General features: G+C 37.9%; 1 protein-coding gene across 1 annotated transcript; it reads left to right on the top strand.

Moving 5' to 3' along the window:
• Positions 1-13429: 13429 nt before the first annotated feature.
• On the top strand, positions 13430-14392 carry LOC114041715 (olfactory receptor 10Q1-like). The gene has a single exon (XM_027860299.1). The coding sequence runs from the start codon at positions 13430-13432 to the stop codon at positions 14390-14392; it is 963 nt and encodes a 320-aa protein (XP_027716100.1).
• The last annotated feature ends 3671 nt before the right edge of the window (positions 14393-18063 follow it).

Below are 18063 nucleotides of genomic sequence, written 5' to 3'. Positions count from 1 at the left end.
TTGAATATATAACTTAATTTAGGTAAAATTGCCATTTTATTATCTTGGCCCTGCCAATCCATGAACAATTAATATTTCTACAATTATTTAAACCTGATCTTCTTTGGATGATGTTTTTTTGTAATTTTGTTTATGTAGTTCCTGGGTTTGTTTTGGCAGGTGTTCTCCCAGGTATTTTATACTGCTTTCAGTTATTTTAAATGAAGTCTCTCTTACTATCTCTTCTTGCAGGGTTTTATTTAAGATACATAGAAATGCTGATGATTTATGTGGATTTCTTATTTCAACTAACTTTTTAGTTGAATCTTTTGGATTTTCCAACCATATCATCATATTAACCTGAGAGTTTTGAAACTTGGCTATGACTTTCCTGTAAGTTTTCCTCCTGAGATCTCTTTCAGGTGGAGAATGGTATGTTTTTTTCTACAAATATTTTACCCTCTTGTTCAAAAATTTCAGGGCAGTTTTCCTTACTAATTTCTTGCAATATTGCATCCAGATCGTTTTGTTTTAATCATGACTTTCAGGTAGTCTAGCAATTCTTATATTGTTTGTCCTCAATCTGTTCTCCAGATCAGTTGTTTTTTCTAATGAGATAGTTCTGATTTTCTTCTATTTTTTCTAGTTTTATTATTTCTTGGTGTCTTATAATGTCATTCAATTTCTCTAGTTCTTGGGTCCTCTTTACTGTTGTTTTCTGAATTCTGTCTGGGGGCCCAACCCCAGGCACTCCTCTCCCCCCACCCCAAGCCACAGTTAGGACCTCTAGCCACTCTGTTCAGAAAATGCCCTTGCTCCCTGCAGTACCAAATTCACCAGGTATGTGCTCAGTCTTCCTAGCCCACAATCATGCCTGGGATCATATGTGATCACCACTGGTAGGTCTGGCCTCTAGAAACAGCACGGTAAGATGAGGGGCAAGGCAGTAAAGGGATGGCAGAGTTCCTTCAATCTTCCCCTACTCAGCCATCTGATTCCTATGGTGTTCATTGAATGAAAGTTCATGGGGTGAAAGTTCCTAAGGCTGTGATGTGAAAGTTTGTGAGATGAAAATTCTTGAAGCATAGACTGCTTCCTGACAGAGTTGCCCATAGGGCCTGCTATTTGCTGACTCAGTGGAGTTGGCCTGTAGGTGTTTACACTTACAGGTCAAACTTCAGTCCCTGGATGTCCTGTCTTTCTCAAAGTCCTCTCAAGTTGTCTTAGGAGGACAACTGCTTTAACCCTTTATTTTTAGCACTCTACATTCATTTTTAGGTGATGTTCTGTCTGTTTGTTGAGGAAATTTGGAGGGCCTGGAATTTTCTGACCTACTCCACTATCTTCCCAGAATCCAGAATCATTTATTTGTATCTAAGTGAGAGGATATGGAGATTAGAATATGAATTTTGACACTTCTTAGATGCATGGTCCTAGACAAGACTCTTCCCTTCTCTGGGTCTTGATTTCATTATATCTAAAATAGAGATCATAACGCTTACACTGACCAATTTTCAGGAACATTGTGAAAATCAAAGGAGGAAATGTATATAAATGAATTGCAAACCTCAAAGTGGACTTCTTATTGATTTCCTTTGATTCCTCAGACCCATTTGGAATATTATTATAGGAGCATCCAAGACCCAAGCACCTACCATCCTCAAGAAACCTGCTCCAAGTGCTAGACATTTCAAGGGTCATAGTCCTCTCTATATCATGGCTGATGAGCCCCTACCAATCTGTCTATTGTTTTACAAATCACATAGTGCACATTTTAAAGTGAGGCATTTAAGAAAATAACATGATAAAAATAACAGAATCTTCTTTTCATATCCTGAAACTCCCTCTCTCACAAATACAAAGATTCTTAGGGGGACAATTGGATCTGCACACCAATTATATGTAAAGCATATCACATATGGCTAGGGCGCATTGTGTCAGTGGTATAAACTCAGGAGACACATATGACCAAGGAAAATACATTTTTCTCATGTGTGACAGTGTATAATTGTCAATGTCTACTGTTGATGTCATCCCACTGTTCTTTGTTGGGCCTTCTCCCCTCAAAGGATTGCATTGCTACTACTCCTTAGTATCATTGTGAAAATATTTTGATGTTACAGACCCCCTGAGAGAATATTGGGGACTGTTAAAGGTTCTCAGACCATACTTGAAGAGACAAGACACCAAAATAGAAGATGTTTGTGGAGCAGAGTTTTGGAAGACATGAAAACACGGTCAATAAATATATGTGAAATGTATTATCTGGGACTCTAGGGATACATAGAAAAGAAATAGCCAAAATATCATTATCTCTTTAACTCAAATGAAATAATGAGGCAGCTAAGAGACTCAGTGGCTAGAATTCTGGAAATGGAGTCAGACCCAAGGCCACATTCATCCTTTAATACTGTGTGATATTGGACCTTCCTGTGGCATGTTATTTGACCTCTGTCTGCCTCAGTTTACCTACATGTAAAATGCAAATAATAATAACAACTACCTCCCAGAGTCATTTTGAGGATAAAGTGAGAGATTTGTTTTGCAAAGCTTAAAACACTGTAGAAATACTATTCAAAAGTATTATATAAAAGCACTACATGAAAACTACTATTACATGAAGCATTTTGTAAACCTTAAATTACTCTATAAATTACAGCTATTATTGGTGTTATTGTTAACAACCTTGACATTACTGATGCATTTTGAGTCTGTAGTTTCTAGTTCACTAAACTCTCAGATTTTTTCAAACAAATCTGTGCCTCCTCCATCTTGTACATTAAAACAATGAATATTAAGTTTAAGATTGGTTCAGTTTTAAAATTTCATCTTATTAGATTTAGCCAGACTTTCTTTCTTACTGGCATTTTTGGGATTCTGAACATTTTATTTCAGGATATCAACATTTTAATTCACCTTTCTGATTTTGTGTCATCCAAAAATTTGATGAGCAAATTTGATATCTGCTTTGATTCAAATCATTAACAATTCAATCCAATTAAGTTCAAAAAGCATTTATAAAGCACCTCCTCTGAGTAAGACAATAAAAAACAGTTCCTGCTTTCAAAGAACTAAAAAAAAACATATTAAAAACATAGGCCCAAAGACAAGTCACTGTCATATTCCACAAGATGAAATTAAGACATTATCCAATCTTGAGTTCTAAATATTTAACCATTTCCCAAATGAGCTAAGTAATCTGTTCCATCTCTAAATCTATGAAGTTAGAGCATTATGAAATAACTATACTATTATACATATGTTGACTTTACATTTCCCATAACAGCAAAGAGCCATCTCTTCAATTCAAATATTCTACCAGTGCTGCCATATGGTCGCCAGACCTGGAATACTACTGTCTCCAAAGAACTAAAGATAAGTACCCAACAGAGGGCAATAGGACAGAGAATCAACAAAGTACTCTAAAGAAGAAGAGTAAAGGATTCCATTAAAGGATTGTATGATAGAAAGATAGTCTCATCATATGGGGAGAGTGAGGGATGATAAATGAAGGGCTAGAGTATCTCATTGGTATCCTTGAGATGTCAGGAGAAATCAAGGAAATTCTCTAACATATGTGAGTGAACCCTTTGTGGTAAAAATTGGGGAGAGCATAAATGAGAGCTGTCCTGAAGAAGGAGGCTTCAGTGGTTTGGTATAAGCATTGTTGAATAGCAGTCTTGAATCAACAAGATCACAGAGTATTGTCTAGGCTATTCCTCTCTCTCTCTCTGTCTCTCTCTCTCTCTCTCTCTCTCTCTCCCTAATCCCTCTATCTCTTTCTCTTTGTCTCTCTCTCTCCCTCCATCTCTCTGTTCTTCCCATTCTCTCTCTATCTCCCTGTCTTGCTGACTTTCTCTGTCTCTCTTTCTTTTCAAACAATAAGTATTTATTAAGTCCTTGTTTGCTATGTGCCAAGCATGGTATGGTATGATGGCAAAACAGTCCCTCAAGGAACTTAAAAATTTTATTGGGGTAAGTAACCTGTGCACAGATAAGTCAATGCAGTACCCCTGTTGGTAGAGTTGGCCAGGGTAAAATGAAGTCTTGTGTTGCTGTCAAATACTTTAAGGAATCAGGAGAGATGAATGAATGATAATAATGATACTGACTGGAATAATGATACATTACACAGTTTATAAAGCACTTTCATCATGAAGATCTTATGAACAAGGTAGGGCAGATGTTTTGTTTCTCATTTTACAAATGAGAAAGCTGAGAATTGGAGAATTGAGGTGATGGGCTTAAGGTTACACAGCTAGTAAGAGACAGAGCTAGGACGTCAACACAGATCTTTGAACTGTAAGTTCCATATACTTTTTCACATACTGGCTTTCTCACATCTAGTAGTAGATTTTAATTTCATTACAGCCCTTAAAGGTATGCATGTAAGCTTTATTCTGTCCATTTTGTGAATGAGTAAAAAGAGTAGTTCAGTGATTTGTCCAAGGTTACACCATGAAGAGGCCATAGAGCAGAGTTTAATGTCTTGTTTTGAATATTAATTGTCTGCAGACAGACCTAAGTAATATGGAAAACATTAATTGCTCATGAGTAGGACAAGCCATTTTTTAAAAATGGCAAAACTACCTAAATGAATTTAATTATTCAAAACCATACCAATAAATCACCAAAGGATTACTTTATGGAACTAGACAGGGAAGTGACAAAATTTATTTGAAAGAAAAACTTTCAAGAATTTCAGGATAAATAAGGGAAAGAAATTGTAACGAAGGGGGCCTAGCATGTCAGATAGAAAACTATACTAAAAAGTACTTATTTTAAAAATTTGATGCTGCTTAAGCAATATTGAGGGCAGCTAGGTGGCATAGTGGATAGAGTGGCAGACATGGAGTCAGGAAGACTTATCTTCCTGAGTTCAAGTCTGGCCTCAGACTATTACTAGCTATGTGACCCTGGGCAAGTCACTTAACCTTATTTGCCTCAGTTTTCTAATCTGTAAAATGAGCTGGAGAAGGAAATAGTAAATTGCTATAGTATCTTCACCAAAAAGACCCCAAATGGGATCACAAAGAGTTGGACAAGATTCAAAAGGGATTAAATTCAACCTGAGGTATATGGTCACTTGCTTCAGCATTCATTGATGATGGTCTATTGAGAACAATATGGAAGTATTCAGCCCATCTGGAGAGATGGGATCATGTCCTTACCACTAATCATTGTGGCTCCATCAGCATTGGCCGTATCAAGTACCAACTCCAACCCAATTCCACCAAGAGAGATGAATGCCCTGCTCTAGATTCCAGAGTGTATTCATGATGGAGCTGAGACTAGAACCCAAATCTTCTGACATATAAGCCAGGCCTCTTCCCATCACATCATAAGCTTCCTGAGAATATTATCTTGGTGTAAACATGTGTCTTCATCATTTTCCACTGCTGAGATTTCCTGGAACATAGCATGTGCAAATCCCTGATAGGGAATTAGAGGGCATGAAAGCAAAATTCCAATGGTCCCAAGACACCACCTATGATCTCCATGGAGTAAAGCTGTAATCTGATTTCCAATTTTCCTTGTCTTTGTTGTCTTCAACTTACATTTTTTGTTCTTCCAAATCTCCAGTCACATCAAGCTAGAAGAAGGGAGAACAGTGAGAAAGCCCCTTTATACAAAAACATATTCCCACTAAAAGATCTCAGGAAGTTTAATAACAACCTATCTGAAGAAGACATGACTAGACTGTTAATAGAGACACCAGGGACTAATCTTGCAGGTTTTAATGATACTTAGGAGACATTGAAACATCGTATCCTGGTCTAGGAAGTCTCTGTGGCACCCTCCACCAAAAAACCCAAACATGTCACCTCCCCAAGGCCCTCACAGAGTGTAGGGCACCAAAGTCTTTCCACACTTTCAGTTGGAAGAAGTCCAGTTAGAAAGCAGACAGAGGATTACCCACCAGGCAGGGCTTCTCCTTCTTGGAAGCTAAAGCAAATTGAAAGGACATGGATCCCTATTCAATTTAACTAAAGGAGAAAAGGAAACACAGAGTGTGGGACTTTCCAGATAGCCTGTCCCAGGGTTGTGTTGGTGCAAAGGCAGTCTGTGGATTCAAGTTTTTCCCCAGATGGCTGATGGAGATTGAAACATTAGAATGTGGTAAGAGTATTCCATTTCTTTTCATTTATTTGTCTGGCCTGGCATGCTAGAATTGAGACCTGGAAAGACTGATAAAGAAAATCTAACTGTCTGTTTTATTTTACAAAAAGAATAAGCTGATAGCTAGAGAAATAACTTGCCCAAAGTCTCACAAGATATAGGATCAGAGCACTATCTAGCTCTAGAGATGAAATAGACTAGACATTATCTAGACCACATCTTTCATTTGACAGATATGGAAAATAGAGCCAGAGATTTAAGTGACTTGCCCAAGTTCACAAAGTCAACTGGTGACAGTGCTGAGCCCCAGGGCTCCTGATTTGGCTTTTCTGCTAGCCTGTGCTGGAGTTGCTTTATGGGTATTAACCTGATCTCATCGTGTGTACAAGAATCAAGGACATATCAGGTGACCTATGCAGAGGAAATATCTCTGAGCTGGAAGTCAGGAGCTGTGGTTCTTATCCTGGCTCTGAAGCTAGCTTCCCAAGTGAGTTTGGGCAAGTAACCCGCACTATCTGGCCCTTAGTCTTCTCATCTGTACAAAGAGGAATTCAGTGATTTCTAATGTCCTTTATACTGCAGTCTATGTTCTAAACTCTCTTCCAATTATTACATGTTATATTTTAAGGTTATTTTCAACTCTGACGTTAACTCTAACAAACTAAGTTTGTATGATGTTGAGTAAGTCAGTTCACCCTTCCATCCTTGTTTTTAAGGTTATCTTGTATTTATTTTGGGTTTATCTTGGGAGCCATGAGTTCCGAGTTTGAGTAGTTGTGTGATCTCAAAAATAAAAAAACTATACCTCCCAGGCAGTAAACAAGCATTTATTAAGCACGTAGTATATACTAAGCACAGGTCTAAGCACTGGGGACAAAAAAAAATTCCACCTTCAAGGAATACACACTATAAGTAGTGGGAGGAAGAGTATGCAGACAACTTTGTACAAACAGGAAATATGCAAGATAAATTGAAGATGATCTCAGAGAAGACACTAACATTAAAGAGGATAGAAAAAGCTACTTGGAGAATATGAAAAATGTTAGTGGAAACTTGAAAGAATCCAGGGAAGCCGGGGAGGCAGAGGTGAATAGGGAGAAACTTCCAGGAACTGGGGCCAGCCAGTGAGAATGCATGGAGTCAAGACATTGAGATCCTTGTGCAAGAAGCAATAAAGAAACCAGATCACTAGATCAAAAACTATATGGAAGGAGTGGAAGGGAGTAAGGGGCAAGAATACTGGAGGGAGGTGAGGTGGTGCAGTGGATAGAGCACTGGCCCTGAAGTCAGGAGGACCTGAGTCTGGCCTTAGACACATAACACTTACTAGCTGTGTGACCTGTGTGACCCTAAGTGAATCACTTAACCCCAACTGCCTCACCAAAAAAAAAAGAATACTGGAGAGCTAGGGATCAGGTTACAATGGGCTCTAAAAGCCAAGTGGAGAATTTTATATTTGGTCCAGGATGCAATGGGGAGCACTAGAATTCATTGAATATGAGAGTAATATAGTCAGACCAGGTCTTTAGCAAGAACACTTTTTAAAATTGCTGATTGGAAAATGGACTGAAGTGGGGCTTGAAGCAGGGAGACCAACTGGTAGGATATGAAACAATCAAGGTATGAGGTGATGAGGGCCTGCCCAGACTGGTGGAAGCATCAGAGGAGAGAAGGGACTGCATAAGAGAGATGTTGCAAAGACAGACCCACAGCACTTGGCAAATGACTACATATGTGAGGGTGGGAAGTGAAGAGTCAATGATGACACCTGTATTGCAGGCCTCCCTGGGACTGGGATGATTTGATTCAATTGAATAAACATTTATTAAGCACCTACTGTGTGCCAGGTACAGTGTTAAGCACTGGAGATAGAAAAAGAGGCAAAAGACAGTCCCTCCCTCAAGTAGCTCACCATCTAAGGAAGGAGTCAACATACAAACAAATGTATACAAGGCAATCTATATATAGGATAAATAGGAAATAATAAACTGAGGGAAGGCACTGGAATTAAGAGGGATCAGGGAAGGCTTCCTGCAGGAGGTGAGATTTTAATTGAGAATTAAAGGAAGTCAAGGATGCCAGTGGTCAGAGCAGATGAGAACGAGCATCCCAGGCATTGGGGACAGCCATAGAGAATGCCAAGAGATGGAGTGTCTTGTTCATGGAACATCCAAGAGGCAACTGTTCCTTGATCAAAGAATATATTTGGGGGGATAAGGTGTAAGAAGACTGGGAAGGTAAGAAGAGGATCGATTATGAAAGACTTTGAATGCCAAACAGAACATTTTGTATTTGCTCCTGAAGGTAATAGGGAGCCATTAGAGTTTATTGAGTGGGGGTGTGGTGATATCATCAGAACTGCATTTTAGGAAAAACACTTTAGTGGTTGAATTGTGAATGGACTAGAGTGGGACAAACATTGAGGCAGGCAGACCCACACAAAGGCTATTGCAGTAATCAAGGCATGAAGTGATGAGGGCGTGCACTAGAGTAGTGGCAGTGTCAGAAGTGAGAAAGGTGCAGGTGGGTGCAATGTAGCAAAAGGTGAAATCAGTAGGCCTTAGAAACAGCTTAGATATGAGAGGTAATAGCTAATGAGGTATCCAGGATGACTGATAGGTTTTGAGTCTGAGAAACTGAGAGAATGGTGTTGTCCCCTATAATAATGGGGAAGAGAGGAAGAGGAGAAAGTAGAAATGGAGGCAGGGATGTGTGTAGAGAGACAAGATCTTTGGATGTGTTGAGTTTCAGACATTGTTCGTAGAGGACCTCATTCTTCCCTTCTATGAAGGTGGAGATAAATTAATTCTTAGAGGCTTTCCTTATGACATTGTCTATGGTTCTTTGTATGTATTAGGATGTCCCCAACAGAAAATTAATTCATTACTTCATAGAATCCCAGAATCTCCCATATCAAAGGGATCTCAGAGGGCATCTTTACCAACCAACATTTGAGCATAAATATACTCTACAAGACATCTGAAAAAAAAAGCCCAAGCCTCTATGTGAATCCCTCCAGCAGAAGTCAATTTCACTTTGGAATGAAACTTATAGGGACAGTATCCTTTCACCAGGCTCTAATCTGCATCAAACCATAGCTCAAAGTTCTATTTCTGGGACCAATTAATGCAAATCAAATGCATCTTCTGTATGTATCCGTAGTATCCTTCAAATATTTATAGATTCCTATCTAGTCCTCATTGAAGTATTTTCTTCTCCCTCTTCAAATCTATGCAAGAATCAAACACTTACTACTGCACTGTTTTAGCACTGTTTCACTTTCTTCTTGATCTCACATCACAACCCTGGTGTGAGAAAGTCAGGACCATGTGTTCAGAGTGGAGTCCCATTGCAAAGAGAGCTGTCTAGTTTCTGATGAAGTCAATGCATCATTACAAGTTTTACAGAAGAAGTAACGGACTTAAGGCAGGATCATGGTAATTAAAGCTACAGGACACATTAGGTACGATCTAATATTGATGTTCTTAAGCTAAGGTAAAGGGATATGTTTCTTTAATAATATTTTGTTAACTATTTCAATTACCTTCCTTTGTAATCCTATTATTAGAAAAACATTATTCTAAGAATAGGTCCACTCTCTCTGATGGAGAGAGAGAGACAGAGAGAGTCATCTGATATACTGAAATCCCTTCACTTTACTGAGGGAAAAACTCAGTCCTAGAGAAGGAAATCAGTGTGTCCTATCTCACAGAGCTGGTAAGCCCCCTAGCATCTATGAAAACCCAAATCTGCAACTCTAGTTATAAGTACTTTTAGCATACCTAAGACTTAAAGTAAACATGGTAACTGTCTTCAAATATTTAAAAGGCTAAACTGTGAAATAGATATTAGACTTATTTGGCATGGTTCCAGATAGAAGAAATAAGAGAAATAGGTGGAAGTTACTAAGGGTCTGATTTCAAGTCCCTGAAAGCAAACATGTCCTCACCTTTAGGAATAAGCCCAAGTTGAATGAGATGCCTAGGGAGGTGGTGGTTATCCAGCGCTAGACGTCTTCAAGCCAAGACTGGATTACAACTTGTAGGGAATGTTGGAGAGGGGATTCTAGCTCTAATATGAGTTGGATTGGATACGTTCTCAGTTTCCTTTAGACCAAGATTCTATTATATTTTCAATTTGATAGTGACCTTCGGTGCTTTGAGACAAAGAGTAGAATATGAACTTTATGTATGTTAGTTCAACAATTAGAAATTGCTGTATGCTAAGTATCTCCTTGTGCTCCTGCCCTCTCTTTCTCTCCTTTTTTTCACTCTTCCTCTCTTTCTTCCTCTTCTTCTCTGTCCTCATAATCTTCTTTCTCCTATTCTTCCTTCTCACTGCTACCATTGCAGGTGTGAATTTGCACATCAGCTAGAAAAGCTACAGTTATACAGTCACGTGAGCTATTATTGCCATTTTTGCTTATATTACTATTGTTCTAGAGAGTAACCTTTGCCAGGTAAGAGTTCCCTCTACACTCATTATTAGAAAATAGTGTTGTCACACTAAAGAGAATTGGAAAATTTAAAGAAATTCCCTACTGTGAAATGACCAAAGTCTGGGGAATAGATACTACGCATTTCTTCTTTTTCTAAGTGGATTGTTATGCTGATCTCTTTTAGACCAGTCATATATCTCACTGAACAAGCCATGTAATCTTGGAGTCTTAATCAATTCTGCATGGTGTCATATGCAAGGGGGAACATTCAGAGCTCATTATCTAAGAATAATTTACGTTTGACTTGGACATTCTATGTAAATGTTAGGCCTTGGACCTAGTTCCTCCATAGGTACCTGTGTGTATGTGTGTGTGTGTGTGTGTGTTTATGTGTATATATGTGTGTGTGTACCTTAGACAGCTACTAAAGATAGCCAATGAATTGGGCTAGATGCAGTATTGAATAGAGGCATAGAAGAGACATGATGGATTACCTTTAGACACATGCATTGTTGCTTCAGTCATCACAAGACAAAAACTTATCTATTCTAATACTGACATTTTGCCATTCCATCTGTATGTGTCTGGGAATCATAGAATCCCATAATCTCAAAAAATGTAAAATTGAAAGTGACCCACAGAACCAGAGATTTGAGTTTGAATAGGTGTGGAATATAACCACTATTATCTTTTCTGGGGGGAAGTGGACTTAAATACTTTATCCAAGGAATAGGTAATGGGATAAGGAGTTGCCTGGTCACATAACAAGAACAAAGCACAACAGATAGAGATGGCCCAAGTGCTACACTGGTCTCTGTGAAAGGTATAAAAGTCCAGAGGAAGACCTCTATCATATTGTGAAGGTCCTCTACAAAGAATTCATAGGAGGTCATGGACAAAAGTTAGACATGGCAAGAAGGCCCCAGTGCATGGGGATGTATACTTTTGGAAGGATTATCCAAGTAAATAAAATCATGGATACTTTCACATAGTATAAAATCAGGACAATGGTGCTCCCATTAATGAATATTCAGAGTTTTGTGGAAAGAGGAAATCTTTGGCACTATAAGATTGTGAACAATTATTTTTCTAGAAGCCAAAGTATTATACCCTATGAATTTTATTATAATTACTTGAGTTTTATTGTAATTACAACTATAAACAATTATTGCTAACAATAGTCGAGTTATACTGTTTAACAAGTACAGAGCACATTGTTGCCCTTATTTCATATGATCCATAATAATCCCACAAGCTACACAAATGATTATTTTATTTTACAAATTAGGAAATGAAAGATAAGAATAGAGTGGTCATTGTCAATGATCACTTGGGGTAAAGCAGAAATTTGAACCCAGGTCCTTCAACTCTACATCTATTGCCTTTCTAATGGCAACAGAATGAGAGAAATACAGAAAGTAAAGATTGTTCAAAGAAATAGCAAAACACATCATTAAAGGAAAGAAAGTAAATCCTCAAAAAGAAGTTTGAGTGTTAGAATTCAACTTAAAATATTAAATATCAAGTTAGCTTGACCCAATGGATACTGTATTTGGCATGGAGTCAGGCCTGGGTTCAAATATTGCCTCTCATGTTTACTAACTGTGTGACCTTGGGTAGGCTACCTCTAATGCCTAAAGCAACACCCTAAGACTCATCTGCTAATATAGAGATTTGAGACAATCTTAATGACTTCCAACAGCAAGAATGACCACAATTAAACAAAGAACAGATCATTTGCGTATGATATTTGGCTAATAGAAGAAGTTAGAGACAAAACTAATTATGTACTTAAAAGGGAAAGAACCCAAAGTGTTTTTGGTGGCAGGGGATATCATTTAAATTTGATGGCATGAGAAAGAGAGTGAGAGTTAATCATGAGAAGACTGGAAAGAAGGTATTTTAGCCTTTTCTATAATAGCAAAACATCTAGATTCTAGAATGGTTAGTCATGTCAATAATTAGTCATTTTGTCCATTTGGGTCCTCTTGCCCTGATGCTGATTGCAACCTAGTGAAAAATCAATCACCAGGCAGTTGAACTGATAATGAGCCTCTCCCCATTCAGATTAGACTTGTCCTTAGAAGAATATACTGTCCATTACTGCCATTCATGCCATATTATAGCCTATGGGAAGTCAATGTCAATTCCACGTCATGAAGAAGCTTTGAAGGACATTAGTAGAGTCTTATTCTATCAAATATAGAGGTATTCTGGTAGAAACATTAGGAAAAAGAGAAGAAAACAATGCATTCCTCCATGTTGACATTTTAATTAATATAAAAATGTCTGAATGTTTTTTAAAAGCAAGTGCAAGAAAATTTTATCTGTTAGGTCTCATACTCAGACTTCAGGGCTGCCTTGATGCCCAATTAAAGTGCCTGATAGAGATAGGTGCCTGCCTCTTTCTTAAAGATCTTTATGAAATGTCATTTCACAAAATCTGTTGATAATTCCTTTGGGTCCCTTTCATTTGGGAATTTCCCAAACTAGTTACACACATAACCAACAACAAAATCGTGGGCTGGAAAGTAAAAATTTATAGAATCTCAGACCTGTAAAGGACCTTACAATATAGAATATAGTATGTCAAAGTTGGAAGGGACTTTGGAATGAAAATATCAGAGCTGTAAGAAGCTTTAGGACTTAATGCATAAAAGGCCAGTAAGTACATAGAAAATTATTAGTGGAAATTACCTTTGAGTACATCTACTGTCTTCCCTCTTTGTACAGATGAGAATACTGAGGCCCAGGCATGATAAATCATTTGATCAAGGTGACCTGTAAAGGTTCTTGGAACTCTAAATTTTATGAGTCTATAATCTTAGAAAAAATAGCATTCCTAGTAATATCTAGATAATCCATTAGCTGGACTTGACTTTGGCAGACGACATGTCATCTCCCAACATTCTCCATCTCAACCAGTCTGGCCCCACTGAGTTTGTGTTCCGCGTGTTCACCACTTCCCCCAGGATCCAGGCCCTCCTCTTCTGTTTCTTCCTTCTCCTCTATGTGATGATCTTGTGTGGCAACACTACCATCATCTGCATTGTGTGTACCCACAGTTCTTTGCACACCCCCATGTACTTCTTCCTGTCTAACTTATCCTTCCTGGAGATCTGTTACACGACTACTGTGGTACCATTGATGCTTTCCAACATCTTTGGGGCCCAGAAGCCCATTCCATTGGCTGGCTGTTCAGCTCAGATGTTCATATTTCTTACTCTTGGGGGTGCTGATTGTTTTCTATTGGCTATTATGGCATATGACCGCTATGTGGCCATCTGTCATCCCTTACATTACACCCTAATTATGACCCAGAAGCGATGTATCCAGCTGGTGGTTGGTTCCTTGAGCCTAGCTCTTCTCCTTGACCTTCAGCTCACAGTACTTATCTGTACTCTGCCATTCTGTGGGCATATTCTGGAAATCAACCACTTCCTGTGTGATGCCCCACCTGTCCTACGCCTGGCCTGTGGGGATATCAAAATGCACCAAGCCATTCTATTTATGGTGGGTACCCTTGTGCTCACCGTCCCCTTCCTGCTCATCTCCATCTCCTACATCTTCATCGCCAACACCATTCTACGCATCCGGTCTGCTGAAGGACGTCGGCGTGCTTTTTCAACCTGCTCTTCACATCTCTCTGTGGTGCTTCTGCAATATGGATGTTCTAGTCTGGTCTACATGCGTCCAAGGTCCAGTACCTCTGAGGATGATGATAGGCATCTTGCTTTGGTTTATACTTTTGTCATTCCTCTGCTCAACCCCCTCATTTACACTCTTCGGAACAAGGATGTCAAAGATGCATTGAAAAAATCCATGAGCTGCAAAAGAGCTTCTGAAATCCAATAAAAGTGTGGGGCAAAAACTTTATAGTTATTAAGATAATGGAACCTTTGAAAAATGATTCTAAAATGTAGTTTCTCACTCACACTTAATACATTGCAATTTTCTGCAATTTGTATGCATCATTTGGAAATAGTATTTTCTCATTTATATTGTTTATTATAAACCTTGCTCAAGAGAACATGTGATAATAAAAACTGCTTAATCATACTCCTTCTGTAGAATTGTATTTCCCTTCCTACATATCTACCATTCATGTGCTTTTCCTTTCAGCTATCACAGAATAACACTACAAGATCATAGACTTATAGTAGAAATACACCTTAGAGAAAAAAAAATTAGGTGCTAAGTAATTAGTTGACTTTATTAACATCATATAAACAGTAAGTGGCAGTACTAGAACTTGAGGCCAAGTGCTCTGAATAAAAAGAACGCTCTGTCTTTCAAGAAAGAAAGAGGTAGGGAATAAGCATTTATTAAGCACCTATTATATGCCAACATTTACAAATATTATCTCATTTATCTTGGAAGCATCACTTCTGTACATATTACTTGGGATTGAAGATGTGACTAAATAGAAAAATGAAAATTAAAGCTATTCAGAGATTCCAACTCATATTCACCAGATTGGCAAAATTGACCCAAAAAATGACAAATGCTGGAAGGACTGTGGGAAAACAGGTACATTAATGCACTGTTGGCCAAGCTGTGGACTTGCCCATTCATTTTAAAAAGCAATTTAGAATTATGCCCCCAAAGCTATTGAACTTTGCACACCCTTGGACTCAGTGATATTGCTACTAGGTCTATATAACAGAAATCAAAGGAAGAGGGAGAGGACTTACATACATGAAGTATTTATGACAGTTGTTTTCATGATGGTAAAGAATAGAAATGTGAGAGGATGCCTATCAATTAGGGAATGGCTGAACAAGTCATGACATACAAATGTGATGAAATGCTTTTGCTCTGTAAGAATTGATGAAGGAAATGGTTTCAAAGAAACATGGTAAGACTTGTATAAACTGACATAAAGTGAAATAAGCAGAACCAGTAGAAAAAGGTATTCAATAACAGCATTATAAAGATGAACAACTTTAAAATATTTAGGAATTCTGGTCAGAACACAATTCCAAAGGACTCATGATAAAACATGCTACCCACCTCCAGATAAAGGGGTAATAGACTCAGAGTGCAGACTGAGGTATCTTTTTAACATACCCAATGTGGAATTTGTTTTACCCTAATTTACATATTTATAACATGAGTTTTGTTTTTTCTTGCTTTCTCAATGAGGGGGTCAGAGAGAGAAGGAATATAGACTTGAAAATAAAATCAAGTTGAATTTAAAATTAGAAAACAATTATAAAAATAGATATGAATGAAAAGTTCACCACTTTTACAGTTGCCTCTTGAGAATGGAGTTGCAATGTTCTTTTCATATAAGATACCAGAAGGGCTTCATGACCACTTTATTTTTATTATGGACATTAAAATGTGATAAGGTAATTTGATTTCATTTTTCTTTTTTCCATTATTGGTTAAAAAAATCCAGCTCCTTCCCAGGAAAGTACAATAGGAGAAGGGTGACTATATTTTTACTGCACTTTTATCTCTCATTTACATAGTAATCTCCTAAAACCCTAAGTCAATCATGGGAAATGAGAGAGATATCCATTGGTGCCCAGGCACTAGGAGAAGCAGAGTGGTGTCTAGGTGCCTATGTACTTTTTATGGAAAGATTATTACAACTCCCTTCTCAAGAGGTGACTTTAAAGGTGGTAAACATTCCATTCACATCCTTCATTATCTCAGTGCTATGTGAGGTCTCCATATTGTTTTTGGTTTCTAGAGATGCAGCAGTACAGTCAGAGATCCCAGACAAACAAAACCGCCTATATTTCTCTTGGATATTTCTTGATAGCTCAGGACAATTAAATATAGAAGTAACTGGAGATTTTTATAAATGCATGTGACAAGAATGAGTAAAATATCTTTGAATATATCAAGAATGAATAAGCTCGATAATAACTAATAATATTAACATATCAGTGAGACTTTTAAAAACACCTCCCATATATTATCTCATTTGAGCCTCACAACATCCCTAGGAAGGAAGTACTATCATAATTATTTCCTCTTTTTACAGATAAAAACACTGAGTGGTTAGGTAGCTAATAAGTACCAGAGGCAGGATTCAAACTAAGTCTTTGGACTAAGCCTGTCATTCTATTAAGGATGCTCCACAGGATAAATATCAGAGGTAGAGGCTGAGACTTTTTTAGGTGAGAACTCAATATAACTGACATAAGAGCAAAGACAGGAAAATAGAATCACAAAGGACCATACTTTCACATTTAGAATTCTTGCCAGGAAGAATGATAAACCACAACTTAAATTATAAGACCTTAGATTATGCATTCTAAAACTGTCATTTGTGTGTTTGCATTAGAATACAATATATAATTTAATATAAGCTATATAACATATATTACAGTATAATATACAATACATAATCTATTAATATTATAAATATAAAACATGTATATGTGTATAAGTGGTTTCTTTCATAACCTTATGTATTTTGTTTTATAAATTTAAAAACATTATTCTAAGAAGAGGTCCATGAGTTTCACCAGACTGCCCAAGGGGGTACATGAGACACTAAAAATGTTAACAACTTCTTCCTTAGGTGTTTCACTCCTCACTTCCTTCCTCCTTTGGCACCCAAAGATTTCGAACAATATAGAGGCAAGTAGGTACTCGTAGCACTGGGGGAGATAACAAGGCATCCACTCACATAGGGCCTCCTAACACATTACAAAATGCAGGCATACAAAATATGGAGACTCTAAAAGAGTTGTTTTCTTAGTGCCTTCCCACTGGAACCAAGAAAATCAAACCATGATCTCATTCATTCCTCACTGTACAGGTGCTCAGTTTATGCTACTGGTTAAAGAAACTCATTTATATTGTATTTAGGCTGGTGACAATAGTGTGCAAAGAGAAAGGATGTACTCAATGGCCCATCTCATCAGAGAAAGTATTAATGCTGCCCACTTGTTCACTCTTCTCAACCTTTCATTTTATGTGAAAAATATGAATAGATACCTTCCTTTCTACCTACCATTACCCAGGGAAGATTGGAGAATATGGATTTGTCAGAATCAAGCCCATCAATAGATAGTGCCAGTCAGAAGACACACTAACAGTGTTGGTACTCAGGTGCAAAACCCTTTCTTCTCTCTTGGTCTTAGAACAGCTCCTTTACCTTTAGCCATGGTTCCTTGTTGGCCATGTCCACCACTACATATCAGAGATTGCTGAAGGAGGGATATAATCCTTAACAGAAATGGTGGCCTAAGTTCCATCATTCAATGAAGCCCACTGTTTCACCCTGAACAAACACAAATGTAGTTGTTTTTCAGCACTCTGGAGTATCTAGAGAAGGCCTTAGTGTTTAATTTTAATAGTCAGAGGGATCATCGATCCTTGCCCCATGCCAAGATTTCTCCAGATCCTAGATGAGGGATGAAAATAATGGTAGTACATCAGATCATTTTGTGTCATTTCACCAAACTCCAGGAGATAGACTTGGTTAGTTTGGCTCTATGGGCCCAAGTCCTAGTATGGGAAACACTTTGCCAGATTCTTCATCAGTTTAGTTTACCTTAGCC

This window comes from Vombatus ursinus, unplaced genomic scaffold (assembly GCF_900497805.2).
Source record: "Vombatus ursinus unplaced genomic scaffold, bare-nosed wombat genome assembly UNPS02014177.1, whole genome shotgun sequence".
Classification (NCBI taxonomy): Eukaryota; Metazoa; Chordata; class Mammalia; order Diprotodontia; family Vombatidae; genus Vombatus; species Vombatus ursinus.
Note: the sequence above shows the minus strand (reverse complement) of the source record. Positions and strands in the feature narration are given on the sequence as shown.

What these genes read in the sequence shown, in the direction of transcription:
- LOC114041715 (XM_027860299.1), top strand. Translation starts at nt 13,430, where the DNA reads ATGTCATCTCCCAACATTCTCCATCTCAACCAGTCTGGCCCCACTGAG.